The 21,132-nt window shown below is 30.8% G+C and overlaps 2 protein-coding genes across 2 annotated transcripts; both read left to right on the forward strand.

Moving 5' to 3' along the window:
* Positions 1–7,019: 7,019 nt before the first annotated feature.
* Positions 7,020–8,372, forward strand: LOC118028436 (uncharacterized). Its single transcript, XM_035032000.2, has 6 exons — positions 7,020–7,390; positions 7,483–7,597; positions 7,691–7,772; positions 7,860–7,911; positions 8,053–8,107; positions 8,203–8,372. The coding sequence occupies exons 1-6, from the start codon at positions 7,148–7,150 to the stop codon at positions 8,370–8,372; spliced, it is 717 nt and encodes a 238-aa protein (XP_034887891.1). The 5' UTR covers positions 7,020–7,147.
* Positions 8,373–17,271: 8,899 nt separating this feature from the next.
* On the forward strand, positions 17,272–18,021 carry LOC118028435 (protein SPIRAL1-like 5). Its single transcript, XM_035031999.2, has 2 exons — positions 17,272–17,593; positions 17,692–18,021. Exons 1-2 carry the CDS (start codon positions 17,369–17,371, stop codon positions 17,764–17,766), a joined length of 300 nt encoding a protein of 99 aa, XP_034887890.1. The 5' UTR covers positions 17,272–17,368; the 3' UTR covers positions 17,767–18,021.
* The last annotated feature ends 3,111 nt before the right edge of the window (positions 18,022–21,132 follow it).

Below are 21,132 nucleotides of genomic sequence, written 5' to 3' on the forward strand. Positions count from 1 at the left end.
TATATCGATAATAATATCTTATACAATGACAATAATGGTGGTGTTAGGAGCGGAGGCAAGGGGTGGTGGTGCCTGACAGGGCTCTGTGCGAAAAATTACTTTTTTCCTGTGTCTCTCTTTTGAACAGTAAAGTTAGTAAATTTCAACCCCCCCCTTAAATGTTTGTTTTTCTAACCCCCCTTACTCAAATTTAATGTTCTTGTTCTGCCCTGGATGGTAATAATATCATTAATAGTGTTCTCATTAATAACTTAGAGGTTAAGTGTAAAAAAAACATAAAAGGTGTTCAACAAGAAAAAAATATTGATTTAAACTACATTAATTATTTTGATTACAAGTTTATTAGTATCACAAATATAAATATTTTCAAGGACTATGCGGATACAACATGTATTAATGAAGTAAATTTGAGTTTTGTAATTTATTATTTTATAAGCAAATTAAAATGAAATAATTAGCTAATTATTGTTTACCTTGCAAGTTTTAAGATAAAAGAGATTGAAATTAATGTTTAAAATTTTTATAAATCCAAAATAAAAAAAGAAAATAGGTTTGAGAGTCGATTGAACATCTATAAAATTAAGACAAAGTAATCTAAACCCGAGGACAAGCTATTTCAACCCCCAGGGAATAATGCCAAAGATTCTTAAGAATAAAAAATATGTTTTCTTAGTTTTTTTTTTCTATTTAGTTTATAAAATTAAATATTATACTTGATAATTTTATTTTTTATAGTTTTTTTAGGAATTTTATGGCTTTTTCTTTATTTTTAGGTTTTTCTATTCTATTTAAATTGGTTTTTGAGTTTATTTAAGATGTTGTAAATCTTTTAGAGAAATAAAGTTTTTGAAGATAAATATCAATAATAAAATTTTAAATTAAGATTTTCATGTGAAGATTTTATGCAATAGAATTTTGTGCTGTTTATGTTTATTATATTTCTTATAATATTTTTGTCAACGTGAATAATTAAATATAAATATGCATCAAAACACCAAATTCCAGATGAGATTATTATGAATTAGAAGATTTACATACAATGTATTTACAAGGTTTAGTATACTTAAGTTTTTCAATGCAAGAGAGATGCAATGCTTTTATTTATTTTTCCTTAAACGAGGAAGGCAATTAAACACTTTGATTGTACTGGATTCGATGATCATGTTGTTGTTTTAAATGCATGGTGTGTAAATGGGTATTTAGGTTTTTTTTTCCCACGTTATTTTTTCTCATTTGAAATACACTATTCTCATAAATATACCAATTAAGATGTAAATAATTTATTAGATGAATTTTAATCTTGATATTAAAAAAATGGATGATATTTCCATTAGAATTAAAATTAATTCTTTAAAATAAACTTTTTATATAAAATTTCCATACCAATACATACGGTAATTTATTCTTCCATGGAAACCAATCATTTAAATCTTATAAAATCCACATTTTAGTATCTATACATTGACACTTCGGTTTCTATGAAAATTTACTATCAAAAAATTACTTGTAAATTATTATTTTTTAATTAAAGAAAAAAAATTGCATGTTTTGCGATGGAATACTAAATTTTGGGGGGTTGGCTTGGTTGTTCGACGCGTGTGAACGGAAGATGTGGAAAGTGATCTTGCTTGGGTCGTTGTCTTGTGTGTCTGGTCCTAAAAAAGCCACAGGTAACCGCCTTGTGGAAACTATGGACATCGTTTGGTATTATGGTCTGTTTTTTGTTTTTTTTTTAATGTTTTTTTTTAATATTAAAAATAAAAATATATTATTTAATACTTCTATTACACTCCTAAACAGACTTTAATTGTACAAAATATATTATGAGAAATTAGTCATTTGAGCCTTCATGAAAATTAAAAATTGCCATAAACAATTGAAGAGGAGAAAAAACATTCTTTGTATAAATATATGGATTTAAGTGCAGATAATTTATCTTGAATCTAATAAAAAAGATTTTAGTCTCGATATAACGAAAGTGGGTTGGAAAAACATTGATCATTTAAACAAAAAATTATGAAAAATATGTCAACGTTCTAATTATATTTTTCACCTAAAATACATGTCTTTTTTTTTAAAACAATTATATTATGCTCTCTACCTTTAACTAATCATTTTTTAAACCATAAATGTATTTTCAAAGTTAAATAATCTGTAAACAAGAAATACAAGTAAATATGTTTTTAGTAGCTGTGGTGGTTATATGGTGTGATGAGATAATAGTAGTGACATGATGGTGATAACAAAATAAAAAAAGATGATGAAGATGGTTAGAAAAAGACTGTAACTGAAATAGTTAGATAATATTATAAGTAAATTATTATTTGTAATTTATTTTATAATATTTTATAAGCTGAAAATATGTTTTAATAAATGAATTAATTTTAAAGATTAACAATTAAAATATTATATATTGATCAATTTTCCAACTAGGTATTTTATGAAAAACAAATATAGAAATATATTTTTTTAAAAATAAAAACAAAAATTTTGAAAAATATTTTATTGTAAAGTATACTACACAAAACGGACGGATCCTTACAGCGTAGTATTCTCTCCGCCTTGAAGATTCATTTCTTTTCAAACCCGAAACCTGTTCTTCAAGGAAGAGTGTTGCTGTCGATAAGGCAGTGTGATAGCAGTTGATTTTCAAATAGTTTTTCATACTGAAATACATGTCAATGATGTTTTTTTATTTTTTAAAAATTATTTTTGACATCAGCACATCAAAACGATACAAAAAGTACAAACCGTATTCAATTTTAACAAAAAAAAAATTTCAAAATTTTGCAAAACGCAGTTAGAAACGCAGCCCCAAACACTACAAGCTACCGTATATCTGTCTTCTACAGTTAGAAACCGAAGTATAGCTTCCTCATAGAAAGTGTTACTTTATTAGTTGGCATGAAAGGTACGGACAGTAATTATCAATCCAGCGTAATTAAGAAAGGGAAAGGAAAATGATCGTCATTGGTCCTCTAAAAAGCCTCTTCAGCAAATAGCATGGATATAAAAATTTGGAAAAAATAAAAGCAATTCCTCAAAATAATTTTGATGCCTTGTGTTGCGAAAGATAATAAAATTTCTTATAAGTTAAAATTTTAAAAAATTAAAAATACTGTAACTATAAAGAAATATTTTGAATGTTTAATTTTATTTATCAAAGTTTTATTATTAAAAGGTCATTACAACTCTTTAAATAAAAAAACTAAAGAACCCTGGTGTGAATAGGAAAACATAATAAGATAAAAATAGAGATTATACTGACTATCCTGAAAATCTGTGCTCTGGTCCAAAATTTCTCAAAACCAATAAGATTTTAATAATTAAATAAATATTATAATGAAAATAATCTAGTCTAAAATAATAATATTTATCGAATTTCAAAATGTTTCATTTCATGTTTTGTTTTCTATCCCATAACTTTTTATGATAAGAACGCACATCCCCTTACACATCAGTTCAATTATTTTTGTAAAATATCCCCGGTTCACACCAACCCCACATGCTTCTCCACCGGATGAAAACTAATAGCGGATTTGATATATATTTTTTCTAAAATATATTAAAATAATATAATTTTTATTTTTTAATATTAATATAATCATATCAATTATAACTTACGAACCAGAAAGATGTCCTCGCTATCAGAAAATTCAATATTACCATCCGCAATAAACACAAATTTCGATTTGCGACATAAATTTTCTGTTGTAAAAACTCACATTATAGATTTCATCAAAATAAACATCTACAATGGAATTACCTATTGAAAATGAATATGAATTTCTGGATTAAAAAAATAAGAAATACATCAAAATCATAACTATTTTTCATAAAAAAATCCAAAACCATAATTTATAATAATCATCTTAGTATTTTATATTTGTGATAATCTAATTGTAGAATCTTAATTTTATTTCATTCAAATTAAAACTAATCATGAAAAATCTATATTGTTAACTAAAAATAAATAGTCATATTAGATTTATATGATAAAAATAAATCTATGACACTAACTAGATAAGAAAAAAAGTAGTAGTCTTGTGTTTTTTTATTTGAAAAAAGAGTGAAAAACTTGTATTAGAAAATGGTGGAGAACCTTTAAAATATGCTTTCCGAACTTGGTACAAATTAAATATAATTTTAAAGCCCAACAGCACGCAACTGTATGTCGTGTATATTCGTGCATGTTAAGGTGTTCCGAGTCAAAACTGGAGCCCGAGGAATCGTGGCTTTTAGTAATTTGTGGGAAATTGTTGATGGTTAGTCCGAAAATCACTCGGGTCTCCCAATAAAAATTACTATTGGTGTGTTTTTTTTTTTCTTTGCCAGGAGGACTGTTGACTCCTTTCCGTACAATTGACCTGTCTTTTACTAGAACTTCGAGGGCATAATAATCCATAGATAAAGTTACTTTATAATAAAGTTATTTATATTACCATGTATCTCCTTATTTTATACACTGGAAACATGTCCACGTGATAAAATCACTACTAGTTCCAGATGGGGAGAAGTTGTTAAGCTGGAACCCACAAAAGAGAAGAAAACTCGACACGTTGACAGTGATGGAAAGAGAGAAGCAGTGACAGCGTTCACCAATGCCCAAAACTTGTCAAATCCCGTTGACCTTCAACTTTAAAATTGAGTTGTGGTGAGTGTCGGCCAGCTTTCGGAGGGACTCGAGTACTATTGATTTTGCGTTAAGAAATATTTTTGGTTTGTTTGTTATTTAAAATGTGTTAAAAATAAAAATAAAAAAAAAATATTATTTTAATATATTTTAATTAATATCATAGAAGACAATGCTATGGGTATAATAATTAAAAAAAAGAGATTTTTTGAGATGTTACGTCTAATAGGAGATACATCCGTCTCTCCCGCCTCTCACTTGGGATTTTGTCAAAGGTTATGGTTAGATTGGGTGGGACAATCTCACTGTTTGAACTTTGACGTCTAAACTATTGACTACTGAGTGGAGACAGCCAACTCTGTTTGTGGTGTCGTTTTATACAAGGTGTCGTTTTATCTTAGAGTTTCTAGCTCTTCAATCACGAAAAGAAACTTTTCATGATGAAGTGTGAAGTGAAAATAAACTAGCTTTTGTGTAGGTTTTAACAACCATAAAAGATCTTAATCTAACCAAGATAATTATTGATGTATTGCTATACTTGAAATTAAGTTTAGTTGAAGAAGATGCAAAAAAACCTCATAATACATATTATGTCAGATATAATCCATGTTGTGTTGTGTTTATGCTTTACATATATCAATCAAATTCTATATCTAACACTACTACTCACAACTACATATAAAATTCATATTGTGTCGATAGCTATTATTATTTTTTTTCATTATAAATTGCAAGAACAACGACAATCTAATGAAACCATCCTCCTTCTTCAAACTTTTGATTTTGACATTAACTTTTGTATTTGTCAATCCCACAAATTCCTCGTATAAAGTTGGTTTTTATTTGATTTTATCAAATAAAAAATGCATTTATCAAAAGAAAGAAAAACATAAACTATTTTAAAGTCTCAATTCTCAACTAAAATTTAATTAAAATTATAAACCAAAGAAAAAGAACTTTTTTTTAATCATCAATAAATAGATGCAGAATCTATCATGAAACAAGGAGATGATTAACACTATAAATTGCCATGGTGCAGGGAGCATAATTAAAAAATAGATTCAGTTTTTTTTTGTTTAATACATGCTTTGTAGTCCTTTTCTTGTATTTTATACATATATTAGTATTATTATTATTAAAAATAGTAAAAAACAAAAAAAACATCATCTGAGATCCAACCCGAGCTTGATGGGCCCAAATCTGAACATGGCTGAGTTAAGAGGCAGATCCTAACGGAACAATAGCGAAAGAAAGAAGAACATTATAAACCCGTTGCCATTCTAAACAAAATCGCTTGGCAGAAAATTTGGCGCCAGAAGGAAATGGCTGACCAGCATTTTAACAATTTTGATTGTTGTGTTGGCGCATATTAGAGTTTAATTACTGCGCCAGCATTTTTAACATCAAGAGACTTTTGAACTGTTAGTTCATATTTGGGCCAAAATAGATTTCTTCTGTGTTGTTACCCTCAAGAACCTGAAATATAAGAAGTTGAAAGAAAATTAGACGAATTTCAAAAATGCCTCCTAGATTCCATCATTTACAACGCAGTCATTTCTTTAAAAATGCCTTCTTTGTTGTCTTTGAAGCATGTATAGCAGATATGCAACAGGGAAGAGCAGTCCATACCCTATCACTAAAACTGTATTTGATCAAGATAGCTATGTTGAAAGCTCTGTTATTGACATTTATTACAAGTGTGGCAGCATAGGAGAATCAAAGAAAGCATTCAGGAGTTCATCTATGCACAATTTGGCTGCTTAGATGGAATGCCATGATCATGGGATTGTCCAGCATGGTTTCTGTCAAGAAATTTTTTTTTTTATCTCTTTAACAAGATGCCTCAATTTGGAAGAGAACCTGATGGGACAACTTATCTTGGTGTTTTTAGTCATGATTTATTCCTCGATTGTGTTATTGACCAGGTCTAAATTGCAATCATAGTGAAATACGAAAGTGGAAATTAAGTGATTCTGAATTAGAGGTATAAATGGAACTGAATATTTAAGCTTGAAGAAATATGTTTTTGCAAAGTTTTTCAGCTTCTTGTACAACTAACATCTCCTTACACATATTCACTGTAGGAAATTTGTCTTCCAACATTCCAAATGAAAGCATTCAGGTTTGATAGTCTGCCTTCAAATGGAATCTATTCCAAGAATTTAGGTGGAAATTAGTTTTGGAGATTCTTCAAAAACTTTACGGGGCTAAGAGCTTCCTCGGCTCAAGCTTGCATCATCATGGGTAACACTTAAAGAACATTCTTTGAGTTCCTGTCAGGGCACAAAACATGCTACTTTATTCTTTGCTCGATTCTCTCATATTTGGCTCATTCTTATAATCCTTTCTACATTCAATATCACTATTTTCTTATGTGAATAGACAATGGCTGCTGCTGTCAATTTCCCTGGTCAGCTCCCACGGCCGACCATCTCCCTCAAAGGAGTGGCTGGACTCACTCTCGCCTCCTCTCCATTTAAAGGGTCGTGTCGATTAAGGCTGAGCAACGTGAAGATGGAACAAGTAGAAAGTTTAAGAAAAGAGGTAAATAACAAATCGTTCAACAAAAGATGGGTCAACTTGGTTGTGTCAGCGGCTGCTGATTTCGACTTGAAACTGGGTTCTTCTCCGTCCAGTATGATCAAGCAATTCTATACATGCATCAACGACAAGAAGCTGAAGGAACTAGATGGCTATATCTCGGAAGATTGTCACTTCGAAGACTGCTCCTTCCTTCAACCAATGCAAGGGAAAAGGGTCTCTTCTTATTCTTCATAGACTCCTTTTAAATCTAACAAATACATTTCTTGATTCTTCCAATTAACACAGCCTATAATGTATCACTGAAGGAGGTTATGCATTTCTTTCGACAACTTACAGCAGGCATGGGCCAGAATATGAAGTTCGCCATTGAACATGTATGTGAAGATGATGAAATGACAGCAGGGGTGAATTGGCACTTAGGTAAAAATTATAATCATCAGACATTGTCAAGCATTAAGATGTATTTTGTTTCATAACAATTTAACAAATTGATGAGAATTCTCTATCATGCAGAATGGAAAACGATCCAGATACCCTTCACCAGAGGATGCAGCTTCTATGAATGTTCTCACAAAGACGACAGACTTATTATCAAGTAATAACCAAATTTAAAAACATATTTGGCCCCCAAAATCCATAAGAAAACAAGAGTCTCTCTAATAAACACTATGCTTTGCTGTAGGAAAGCTCTGGTTGTGATAGAATCACCCATCAAACCAGGAGGCATTGTTCTGGTAATCACCCAAAATAAAATTTTCTCAGCATTTCCTAAGTCTTTTAGGCTAAAGAACATTTTTTTTCTAACCAATTATATTACATGATTTAACAACTTTGTTTTCTTCTTAATGTGCTCTTTGTTCCATGTATGAATTCAGACTCTGTTAAAGAACGTGACTGCAATATTCGATGATTTCCCAAGAGCTGCAGAATGTAGGTGAAATTTTATTAAACTACAGCAAAACTTCCATTAATATCAAACTCATAGCTAATAGCATTAAACTACACCTATGCTTTGTTTTCTGCAGGGTTGCTAAAGAGTCCTCATGTCATACTGCAGTTCTGTTCAAAAATTTACAGCAGGCTTTTGGCCCCTTTTGTCAACCCACTTCTTGCAAGCTACATCAGAACCTGGAAACTCATTGCAAGATTATTTGCTTTTGCACCAAACATAGTATTCCATTTTCTAAATAAGTAATTTGGATAGGATGCACTCACAAAAGTTTTTATATACATAAACACCAACAGTAGAGATTGCAGCTTTACATCAACAGTCAATCATCATCGCCATCATGGGTCGACCACATTTCAAACAACGAGAGAGCAATTAATGGTCCAAAAACAGGTGGTAATGGTGGAGGTCTGCTGAAGGCAGCAATAGGATCCATCTTTTCATTCGGAACTAGCACTTTTTCCGCAGAAGCATTGCCCTCTTGTCTCTTCCGAGTTGAAGTGGCTACAGTACCTAGTTTTGTGGGGATGTAATTATCACAAATAAAAGTTGTTAATTATATGATTGTCTTTTCGTTACAGTTCAAATAAAAACAAGAATCGTTTCAAGGGATGGGATGTTACCCCATGATCCTGTCATAGGGCGGATCTGCTTGAATTTGTATTTTGCAGCCAATAATGCAGCTATTCCACGCATACGCTATGATATTGTGATCCTTTTAACAAGAAAATAAAATAAAATGGTTACTGCTAATTGTGAGAAATTTTATATTACTCGAATAAATAAATAGACGAATTAATGTAACGTGTCGGATATAATTCATCAAATTCCTTGCTTCTGCTTAAAATATAGGCATCAGTAGAGAGCACAGCACGTATCCACCAAAGTAACAACTTTCAAGGATACAAAGATTTCAAGAATCACAATAATAATGATGATGATGATGATGGATTAAACACTAAATCAAACCAAAGGCTAGAGATTTCGCAAACAAAAATCCACATACAAGTTGTCATTCGCTTTAAGCATCTTCACAAAATAACCAACAATTTCAATAACTCCAAGATCCCGTTTTCAAGAAATCACCTAAATCCTAAAAATTAACCACATTTACATAAAAATCTCCATTTCTCATCAAAAGAAGATGTCAAGCCTACTGCAAAAAACACAAGAAAGAGAAATATCCATACCTTTATTTGATGATATTATAAGATCTCTTGCAGTGCTGGCTTGACTTCCTATGGAGCAACAGAAGAAAGACACCCGGGAAAAATGGAGTTGATGTGGAGAGTGTGAGAACTTTCGGGAAAATTCAGGTTCCACGTGGCATGCGACGAATTTTGTTCCTTTTTTTAAGGAGGGCTTTTCAGCCCAAGCCTTACATTGAATTTGGGATTGTATTATGTTTTCAACCTTTCGAGCTTGGGCCTCATCAAACCCCTCCTAACTACCCTTTTAGGATAACGCTGATGGCTGTGGATCTTATGATACCATGTTAAATCATCATGGTACCTGTTGATTACGCCCTGCGTAGGCTTTATTTTTTATTTTTTTTATATTAATATAGATGTTTAGGAATTAGCTCTGAAATTAATGATTATATGAGTCTTTAATAACTTAAAAATTTATAAAATTTAAATTAATAACCTCTAAAAAGCAAATCTAAACTAATTTGTATGATAAAAAACATTCAATTATTTGTCGCTAACCTTTTCCTCTACTCTAGGAATATTAGCGAAATGGAACAGTTGATGAGCATAGAATATTACAATTGAGTATATTAAAAAAAAACCCCATTTATTTTTTATGTAAATAAAAGCTTTTTGATGTAATAAAAGCTAAAGATTAAATTAATCGGAAAAAAAACTAAGAGATTATAATACAATAAAAAATATTTAGTTTAATTTTCTTATTATATTTAGAAATAAAATTTTTTAGTAACTACTATATTTTTAAAACGTGACAAGATAAAAATATATTATATTATTATATTTTTTTCAAACAGTATTATTCATCTGAATTGTTATATTTAGTGTGATAATTGCCAAATTGATCGAATAGTCTAAAGTCTAATAAAAGCAGGGTAAAGGTATTTAATGGGCTGTTACTCAATAATTTGTCACGGCAAGAAGAGCATAAAAGGTCGCCGAAACTTGCGTGTTTTATGATATTAATGGCAACGTCACTCTTCTGTTGGCGACAAGTCAATAATCTAGTGAATATGGGATTCTTTTTGCTGCTCAGTTTTCCACTCAAGAACATAAATTTCATCAGTATAGTGACAGCAAAATCCTTAAAATATACGGTAGCATAAGATGAGAAACTCATATGCTTTGTTTCTCTCTACAAAACTACTAATTTCCTTTCAATCTATACCAAATATATAGTCCTTTTATTTTTCCTTTTGAGCGCATATGGAGTTTTGTCTATTTTGAAAATAAAAATAAAAATCATATTAGAAAGTCTAAGCTGTTCCACAACCAGGAGCGGAACTAGGATTGAAAGATAAATGAGAAAGAAAAAGTTTTTTTTTTTTTAAAAGGGCAAATGTTTAAAAATAAAAGAATAAATCAGTAAAATAATAATACGAGACGGGTCAATTTTTTTTTTATTTTTTTAAAAGTTAAAATGATATTGTTTTAGTAAAAAAAGTTAACAAATTTTAATTGAGTTTTTAATCGGGTCTTACTGGTTCAATCAATTTTTTTTTAATTTGGCTTGATTCCAGACTTGGGTTGGTCTGCTTTTAAAACTATGCTTGAAAGTGATGAAACCACTACGGAAAAAAATCAATGTAGGCAAAATCAGTTGCTCTAATAATATAGGCTTAATAACTCCAAGACTTTTCTTCCTCTGTCTTACCTATAACTTAATTTCCTTTTCTCAATAAAGGAGCATCACGAATCCTTCCTATTTTAGAAATGTGATGGGCCTGATAGCAAGTGACTGGGAAAAAGGAGAAATAATTGTATAAATATTTAGGAAGCATCTATAGTACCTCTCTTTCATCAACGACTAAGCTTTCAACGTTATAATTAGGAGAATAATAATAAAAAAACCTCTTAACCTTTACAATTAGGAGTTGTTAATTACTGAAACAAAACGACACTGTTGGGTCCTGCAGGCATCAGCACTAGGGATCCTTATAGCCACCACATATTAATAGAATTAGATATACTCCAGATCTAAACTAAGTTTCGGGGATATGCTTCATCATTCAGGACTAGCAGAGGCCAAAAGGAGTTCCACATGATGTCGAAAAAGAAGCATAAAAGCTTATGGAGGGATTGCCATTAATCTGTTTGCTAAGCTATCTTTGAAGATAAAGTTTAAACTATCGGCTATCCTCTATATATTTAGACGATGAAGGGACTCACCTACAACTCCACTTTAGTTAGTTGGCGAATATTGTCAGCCAGAATTATAATGATGCATTTCCCAAGATCAAGTGGGCCAAGCATGTATATTGTGGAGTTTTATTATTGTTGAATCTCACATGATTCTCACACTGATATCACGGTGAGATTAAAAAGATTAATAAATGAATAAGAAGTCACAATCTAATTTATAATAACTACAAATATTAACTGATTTATAAAAATTCTTAGACAAAAAGGTGGTTTTATTAAAAAAACAAAATTCATCACTGTAAAACATCATATTTAAAATAAGTTGTTTCTATATTCTGAACTAATAATAACATACCTATTAAATCTTTCTAATTATTTGTTTATATTGAACACATGATTTTTTTAAAATGATTTGGGATCAGGGTCTGGTCTGAAGACCTAGTCCTCATCTCTCGAGATGCAGACATTGGATCCAAGAAAATGGTGAATTATAAATTCAGTTTTTAAGCCAATTTTCTTCATTAAATCTTGAATTGGATTAGATTGGGATTTCAAATTAATTGAACTCTAGACAGAGATTTTGATTCTAGTTAAATGAAATTGTCAGATTAGGATTTCAAGTTAACTGAGTTATAAATAGAGATTTTGATTTTGATTAAAAGTAATTTTCAGATTGAAATTTCAGGTTAACTGAGTTATATACAAAGATTTTAATTCTAGTTAAAGGGAATCGTTAGATTGAAATTTTATTTTTGTGTTTCCAAATTGAAATTTTAGGTTAACCTAGAGATTTTAAATCTAGTTAAAGGGAATCGTTATATACAGAGATTATGAATTTTTTATTTTTGTGTTTTTGAGTGTTTAATTTTTTTTTGGACTTTGGTTTTGTTTTTGGGTTGTTTTCAAGCCAAACTAAGTTTTTTTGGGTCAGTTTATGGTCAGACCAAAAAAATTTCAGGTCAACTCGGTCAAATGTTTTTTCTTTCATGTAGCCAAAAATCCAAAAAAAAAGTAATTATAATTTGAGTATTTATTTTAAAAAAAATTTAAAATACTATTGCATAGATTTTATAACAAATTTATAAAATTCTAAAGGATTTTGGCCTACATTTCAAAAATACCATATATATATATATGAGATTATGAACTTATACATAAGACATATTTCTAATATTAAATAAAAAAAATAATTTATTTTTATTTTATTATTGACATAAGAATGATTATGTTTTTTCATCTGATAAAATAAATATCCTTTTACTGAGAATGCTTTTTTTTTTCAACTTTAAACATACTAACAATTATAAAAATAATATTTTTTTTTTAATTTATATCAGACAAATAAATAAAGCAGTTTATTTCAAGTAAGCTGTATTAGGGGTATTAATACGTTCTTTTTACGCAATCAGTCTCTTTACCTAAACTCTGAGACTAGCTAGAGTTTTCTAGTGACCAAAATATTAGGTGACGATTTTCATCTTTTTTTTTATTGATAAAAAACAAGAATTCCTTGTCTTTTTCTTCCACACCATTCTTGCCTATTTCGATTCAGGAAGATGATTGTTGTGATGTCACACACGTGCAACAATAATTGTTATCTTTTATATTACATAACCAATTTTTTTTTTTTTTAAAATCAGTTAAGAATTCTAATTATCTCAAAACTAGTCAATAACTCTTTTTTTTGTTTTTTTTTTTTTTTCCATGTAGGTGGATACAACAATATATTTAGTTATGACTTGATTTAAATGTCTTTTCAAGAATGTGTAAAAAGAAATAAAAAATTGTTTTAAATGAGAAGATTTTGATAGAAAAAATTGATAGATGAATATAGTAAAAATATGGATAAACTACAGGTTATAAAGAGTACAACGATAGATTTTTTTGCAAGAAAATTTTCTGGTAACTAGTATTAGGAGTTAGACTAAAGAAAGGCAATAGCTTCACGGAAGGTAGTTTTGAGTTTTGACAGATTATAAGCAAAACGTTCCTCAAATATATTATCATATGAAAGAATCTATCGAGCGTGCCTTTTTAGACAGACAATTATTCATTGCCATTGCAAGCTCAATGTAACCCCACCTCTGATGCTGATCACGTATCTTTTCCGACTATAGACATCATAATGATCTGTTCCATTTCTTACTGCGAAAGTTGAAACACACGCAGACACCTAGTTGCTGACTAGACACCGACAATGTGTATAGGATGGCCGGATGCTCAACCTTTGCAGTTCTCTGGGACCTGAGACCTGAGTTGAAAGCTACTGCCTTCAATCATTTTGATTTGAATGTGATATATATAGATATAATTACACGTGAAAATGCCTTTGAGAGCTTAAGATGCCATAAATCCCGTAAGAGACTGCTAGGAGGTTAATGACTGTGGTTTTAATTACGTCTATCACATTAAACTATGTGATGATTTTAGAAAGTATAATTACGTCCCTTTCTCTAATTCCGTTGGCATTTTTCTGTTCAATTCAAGCTTCTAACAAAGTTTGATCGTTAACTTTAATGAAAACTAATAACAAATTAATAAATCGGAGGAAGAAATTAACTTTGTAACATTTTTTTTTTTGGGGGTAAGCCAGGATCTATTAACAACTAAAACTCCTAAAAGTGAGAAATCCACTATTAATCAGAGATCACTTGTTAAGGATCTTATGCTACAATAATTATTCTCCTCTAAGCCAAAATCAGGTGTGCAAATTAAACCATTTTGTTCAATAGATTACCCTGGCCCTACGAGCTCCCTTCCAACCGGACCATGTCCATCTGAATTTAAGCTAGTTTACCTGTTTCTTTTCGCACCTTTTGTTTTCATTGAGGAGTACAAGTCATTGATGGGTCCAATTTGCAACACTAGGCCAACCGAAAGCTATTATTTCTCTCTATATTTTCCTGATAAAAAGTCACCCATTATCTCGATTTAACCCTACTTAAAGCTCATAAATTAGTGTGTGGTTTAGGCCCAAGCCACCTGAGCCTGTCGAGACTGGTGATACTTGAAACATAGTTCACGGTAACTCTCAAAGATTTATATTTTTGTACTTTTCATAGTGAGGTATCATCACCCTTTTAGACGATAAATTCAATTGCTTGATTAGACGTGACCAGTTGCATGACCGATAAGTTTCCGCTTAGATGCCACAAAATCCAGTAAAATGGGCCCAATGATAACTATGAATTAAGGCATAATCCGTGTGATTAGTGATATTACTTAGTGACGGGTTATGCTGCAAATCTCAAATTATGGTTGACATTGTTTCTATCTAGCAGATCGACCCCACCAGATTTTGACAACTAACCTACTTATTCCGTCTACTTTGCTAAGCAGCGTTACCATATGACACATACACGAACTTTCCACATACAATTCTGTGCATTTTGGTGGCTCTGACATACCTTAATTAGTTAGCAAGCAAGCAAGCCTAAGATGCAAGTTTTTTTTTTTTTTTAATCCTGGTAATTAAGAAGATAGTGTAGTGTATCTTTTAACAAGTAGGTCAAATTGGTAGTGAAAAATAAAAAAATTCGTTAATTTCATAGTTTGAGTGTGAAATGATATGTTTTTGACCTGATCATATAAGTGAATTAAGTCACTAAGAAATAAAAATTCAAAAATATATACCATCTGAAAAAAAGAGGGCGTGTTTCGCATTCCTAGATCTGATAAATTCGATATATATCTGTATTTTTTGCGTCTACTTTTCACCAGCAACTCTATCACTACATACGCTGCAAAACTGAGTTAGGTAAACGCGTGGAGCATTATGCTGCAGTTTATTAATCTTAACGGAATTCATAGCTAGTGGAGTCATGAATATTGAAGAAATATGAACAATTTTTTTTTCAATTAGAGTCCGAGACGCGAAAAAGAAGAAAAACTTCTAAGCCTGCCTGACATTAGTATGCATAAATTATGTTCCGCCACTTCTTTCTGGAACATATTGCAGTAGCTAGTTCCATTTATATATATTTATTTTCGAGGGAACTAATGCCATACACAAAATCCATGTGAAATAAAATAGTTTGTTTACACGTTCTCATCAATTTTCAAGAAATAATTTCTTTTGTTGCACAGTCCATCCACTAATTGGTGCCTGTCTGTAGCTAGCTAAGGTTTGGAGATGCTTTTCAAGCTTTAAATACACCAAATGCCGATCATAGGTCTTTGGTTTTCCTCTGTTTGAGTTTTTTGCCCGCAACTCCACGCTAAAAAAAGCCAAAAAAAAAAAAAAAAAAAATCTATATTATATGCAACTTATTTCAACAGTTTTTTTAATCAGAAATATTTTTTTTATTAGCCACCATTATACATGCACATATACAATCCGATGCACAGGTTAAACAAGGTTCCCTTCTTTGGATCAATCTCTTGCTTAGAAGATCGTCATTGAACTGCTCTACATTCTAGTACAAAAGATCACTGCAGTATATGAAGAACATTGAGAATGCGTTGCTAGCTGTACTTGTATATGTAGGTTTATACATGACCAACTTATTTGTTAATTATAATTTTTTCTTAAGGTAGATGATTTAATATGTTCTTATATAATTATTTTAATTGTGTTTATTATGTTCTTAAATAGTATGCAGTTCTCTAATATGGTATTCTGTCAAGTTTTTCATCTAAATTGAAAGAATTATATTTTTTATAACAAAAATGCCTTGTAGTTATACAAGGACATGATAGGAAATAGTTTATGATCATCTAAAGATTTAAATACATTAAAAAAAACTCAAAATCACTAAATCATTAGAATTTTAGAAAGAAAATATTTTTTTTTCCAAGACCTCAAGATTATATAGTTGTATAGATGAAGGGTATTTTTTGAAATACAAAAGTAAAATTTTGTGAAAAATGATATTTTGAAAAATGAAATATTATATAAAAATATGATAGACATGTTTAAAAAACATATTAACATGTCATAGAAAGGGTATTAATTTAAATATAAACTAAAAAAATATTCAAAAAAACACATGAAAAAAAGCATGATTTTTTTTTAAAGGCAACATTAAAAAAAAAAAAAGGCCACGTGTTGTTGGGCCTGACAATAAGTTTAGAAAGTGCAGCCCACGCGCAAACACCATTTTTTTTTTAAATGAAATTGGGGCGGACATTATTTTTTGAAAATAAATTCCAGATGATCTGTCATCTAGTTTTCCCTCAAAGTGAAACAAAAAATCTCCCATAGCTTAGATCTTATTTTTTAAGCAAATTCAAAGTGAAAAAAACATCTAAATGAAACTTTTTTTACCAAATGAAACTTGTTAACATTAAAATCAATCTTTTTGGTAATTGAAATTAATATCAACATTAATTTTTCTCTCTACAACTGAAATCTAACAATCTTTCTCTCTCTGTTCTCTCAAATAAAAACTAAAAAACAAAAAAAAAATATTTTTTTACCAGAACTAATTTTTAAAATTTAACAGAACTTAAATTGTATTATTTGTAAAGACAAATAATCTAAGTGTATTTTTTGTCAAAGATCTGGAACGCCACCTATATATATATTTTTTTATTTCTATCATTTTTCTTTCAATTCCACTGTTGCTTAAAAAATAAAAAAAAAATAATTGGATTTCAAACAAGATTAAATTGTTCAAAATAAAATTATAAAGACCAAAATAAATTTAAAAGTAAACAATGAACCCACAATAATAACATGTGAGTATGTGAATAATATTTATGTACAGTAAAGATACCACACCTTTTAGTGTTTTTAGTAATAATAGTAATTGTAATATAATATAATAATTTCACCAGCTTAACACAAACACTCACTCGGTGTATATATATGTATTAGGGTTCTCTCCTCTTCTTTCCCTTCTTTGTAATCGATTCATTTGCAGATCTCGATCATTAATTATACAGGCAGCCATGAGTAGAGGTGGGAGCTATGGCGGCGGGCAGAGTTCTTTGGGCTACCTTTTTGGTTCTGATGAGCAACCAAGTGCACCTCCGCCTTCGCGCCCGGTTAACCTACCACCATATGGGGTTGACATTACCATAGAGAAGTCACCAGATACTGATTCTTCTGAGAAGAAACAGGTCTCAAACAACTATCACAGAGCTCAAGGCCAGAATACAGGAAACTTCATTACTGTGAGTTGTCCTCCTCAAGTAGGGACATACATACACTAAGTATATATTTTTACCTGATCCATAGGCATAATAATTCACCTGCTTCCTGACCTTTTCAGGATCGCCCATCCACTAAAGTCAAGTCAGTGCCAGGAGGAGATTCATCTCTTGGGTACCTATTTGGAGATAAGTGATGTTTCTTCCTCCAAACTTTGTCTACCAGCTTTCATAAAGGCAATATAAGAAAATATTATGTGGGTTTCAAATCAAATACCATGTAAAATAAGGGATTCAGTTCCTATTGTTGTTAAATTTGAAACTAGTTTTGTTATAGCATATTGTGTGTGCTTTTCAAGAAGATGTGGCTGCAAATTAGTCAATTTGTGTATTGTAAGGTATGTAATTTGTATGGTTTATTATCTATATTAAGTGAAGTGCGATTCCTATCACTATGCCATTCTCATATGATTTTGCCTGTCTTATATTACCACTGTATTGCATTCTATTGGAACTGAGCTTGAGATTTTCAGTTAAATACAAGATCTTATGTACAATTACTTATTTTATTTCTTTCTAAAAAAAAAGAACCCCCGAGATTTATTATTTGTTAATATTAATTGCAAGTATTTCTATGTATGTGCAAAAAAATGAAAAAAATAAATAAAGCACTTGAGTTTGCTTTCTTTTTTCGATAGGCAAATACATGAACAACCCAAAAGGGTCAGAGAAAAGCTGATACAACATAAACAAAAATGTCGTGCAAAGGCACAAACGTAACCCCACAGCAGAAATTAGCAAAAAATAGAGATCTAGAGCTTGTTTTCTGACACTTCTATGTTTCCGGAAAGGATGATTCAGCTTCATGTTGGAATATTTTGAGATTGTTATATTTTACACCATAAGTGTCAGTAAGCAGTTAGATATGGAGAAATTTGATTTCAACTTGTCCTGATTTCTCTTCTCGAAATTCATTGTGAGATGGTAGCTTAATTATGGCCAGCTGCCTAGGACAACTTTCCACAAAATATTACTATAAAATTGAACGACGGCATGCATCGATTTATGGAGGAGGGCCAATGTGCAGAAAAAAGGCCAGGAAATGAAAAATTTATTGTATAGCTAACATGTTCAGTGCATTAATCTAATTGAAGCCTGGTCATCTTATAAGTTGTTTTTCTCCATAATTTTGTTGGCAAAGAAATTCAGAAATTTATAGAAGGGGCAGCCAAATGATTGAAACTCCAAAACTTTTTTGCCATAAAAATCAGTTCTACTGTTGTAATAGACAAATCAAGATATATAAATTAATAGTATTAAATTTGTTTGCCCGTAGGTTGATTTGAAATCCAATCAACTCAAGATTCCCTCACTCTTCTCTTCCGCCTTCACTTAGACAAAAGAGTGAAGTCAAGGCAAAATTAAAAAACTAGATAAAAAATTTATCTAATTAACTCAATTTATTTTTTATACAGAAAAATTCAAACAACATTATTTAATTCTTTTTAAAAAATTGAAATAATTAACATGAATTAACTCGATACAGGCATAACCCCACCATTAACTTTGATATAAAGTTTTTGCACTAAATTTTCGTGCATTTTGTGGCATTGATATCCGGAAGAGCTTGCATAATTTTTCATGAGGGGTGACTGCAGTTTATTCTTCACAAAGAAAAGCAATTTTTACTACTTATATACCTTGAGTATTCATTCAGAAAAGTAAACATCCTTAAACCCATTATGTCCTTGAACTTATTAGAGTATTCACGTACGTGTATAGTTGGGCTTTTACTCGTGCATGCAACACGAAAATGATTCTCCTTCTTGAACAAAAACTTGAGAAACTTCCATTTTTACCACAATACGGCTTAAGGGTTTTGACTGGGATTTTGAGTCTTTAATAGAGAAGATAATTAAAGTTTAGCAGCCTGCCTTTGATAAATATGAAGAAAAATAAAAATAAGAGATATAAGGATAGATTGAAGAATCATTCCATTATACAAGTACAGATGAAGCCATTATCTCTGAAATTAATTAAAAATTCTCCGTGAGTACTCTTGGAATGTTGTTATTAGTTCCAGTATATAGTAAGATCATATGAACACAATAAGTGCTAGCTTGTTTTACTTTATCGATACCTTTTCACTTGAGAGAAGAAATAACACAGAATAAAAACTTAATAGAAACTCTTTCATATATTTTCTTCAATATTGGTTTTCTTGATATCTTTTGCTTCCCTTTTCTGCCTTTACGGTTAATTAGCTAGTCCTCTCGGGCTATTTTTTATGTATTAAAACTACATCTCTATGATCAAAGATAAATAGTCCATGTGTATTCATTCATGCTTGATCTAAGAGTTAGGAATTTTAATCTGCTCTAAGATTTTAACAGGATGGTTAGGGAGGGATCTTGTCCCATTAACCATCAAGCAATCCCCTCGAGTTGGTTTTCGAGCTTGTATTCTTATGCAGCTGTATCTATCAGATGGAATACCTTCATTATGCAGTTGAATTCATGGATCCAACGCATGCATGGTTTGGCCTCTATCAATCAGTCTCATATAAAAGATTAGAATGCGTACACGTGAGGACCAGTCATTAAATTATTAGGTTAACAACAAGCTCTACAGACGTAGTTTAATTGCTAGTTTTACTGCTTTATGATATATTGTTTTGATGGCATATTAGAACAAAAATCCCTATGCCTTGTTCTTACTCTCCTAAGTGACCAGGCATTGAAATAGCTAGCATGAAGATTACCTGTTTAAATTATAACATATGATGTGATATCTTGATTAGAAATTATGGAACCTTAATGAAACTAATAGCAATGAATTGACAAGAAAAGGAAACGACATACAGGAAAAGAGTTTGATCTCCCACAAAGTTCCACAGCTTTTCATGCTACTTTTGTTGAGTTGGAAGCATTTATCTACTGATCTGATGCAGCTTCTTTGCTCTGCAGAGAAGACATGGCTTACTCATTTACAAAAAACTGTCATTCATTGATTACTTGCTTCTTACATCTCCCAATTACACTTTATATACAATGAAACCAATTACCAGAACAAACTGATTACTATCTAACTTCAATCACCAACCAACCAATCATTTATCACATGTTTTATTGCCTATTTACACGTGACTATTGTATTTTTATTGGATCCTCATCTTCAAGTTCTCAGCTTTCCAGTTCTGCAGAATTAAGGCTTCAAGTTCAGCAACATTACTTCTTACTACTGTCTTATTGAATTGCTGACTTAACAATACTCCTCCCTTAGAGATTCTTGCCCTCAAGAATCTGTTTTGAATTCTAGAAATTGACTGGACAATTCCTCCAATTCTTCCCACGTAGCATCTTCTTTCAAGTGGTTTGACCATTAAACCAGTACCATTGTAACAGCTCTGCTTCCCTTCTTCATGATTTTCCTGCCTTGTATGGCTAATGGATGAACCTTCATAGAACCATAGTCATCTATTTTAGGAAGAGATAATTGCATCATCTTTAACAGTGAGACAGAACACAGGGTGGATGTTTGAACCCCCTGACAGTTAAAGTTTG

This window comes from Populus alba, chromosome 3 (assembly GCF_005239225.2).
Source record: "Populus alba chromosome 3, ASM523922v2, whole genome shotgun sequence".
Lineage (NCBI taxonomy): Eukaryota > Viridiplantae > Streptophyta > Magnoliopsida > Malpighiales > Salicaceae > Populus > Populus alba.

Excerpts from the sequence above, each read along its gene's own strand:
- LOC118028435 (XM_035031999.2), top strand. The coding sequence starts at position 17,369 with ATGAGTAGAGGTGGGAGCTATGGCGGCGGGCAGAGTTCTTTGGGCTAC. Across the intron at positions 17,594-17,691 it reads ATACAGGAAACTTCATTACT|GATCGCCCATCCACTAAAGT; the intron begins GTGAGTTGTCCT and ends TGACCTTTTCAG.
- LOC118028436 (XM_035032000.2), top strand. The coding sequence starts at position 7,148 with ATGGAACAAGTAGAAAGTTTAAGAAAAGAGGTAAATAACAAATCGTTC. Across the intron at positions 7,391-7,482 it reads AACCAATGCAAGGGAAAAGG|GAGGTTATGCATTTCTTTCG; the intron begins GTCTCTTCTTAT and ends GTATCACTGAAG. Across the intron at positions 8,108-8,202 it reads TTTCCCAAGAGCTGCAGAAT|GGTTGCTAAAGAGTCCTCAT; the intron begins GTAGGTGAAATT and ends TGTTTTCTGCAG.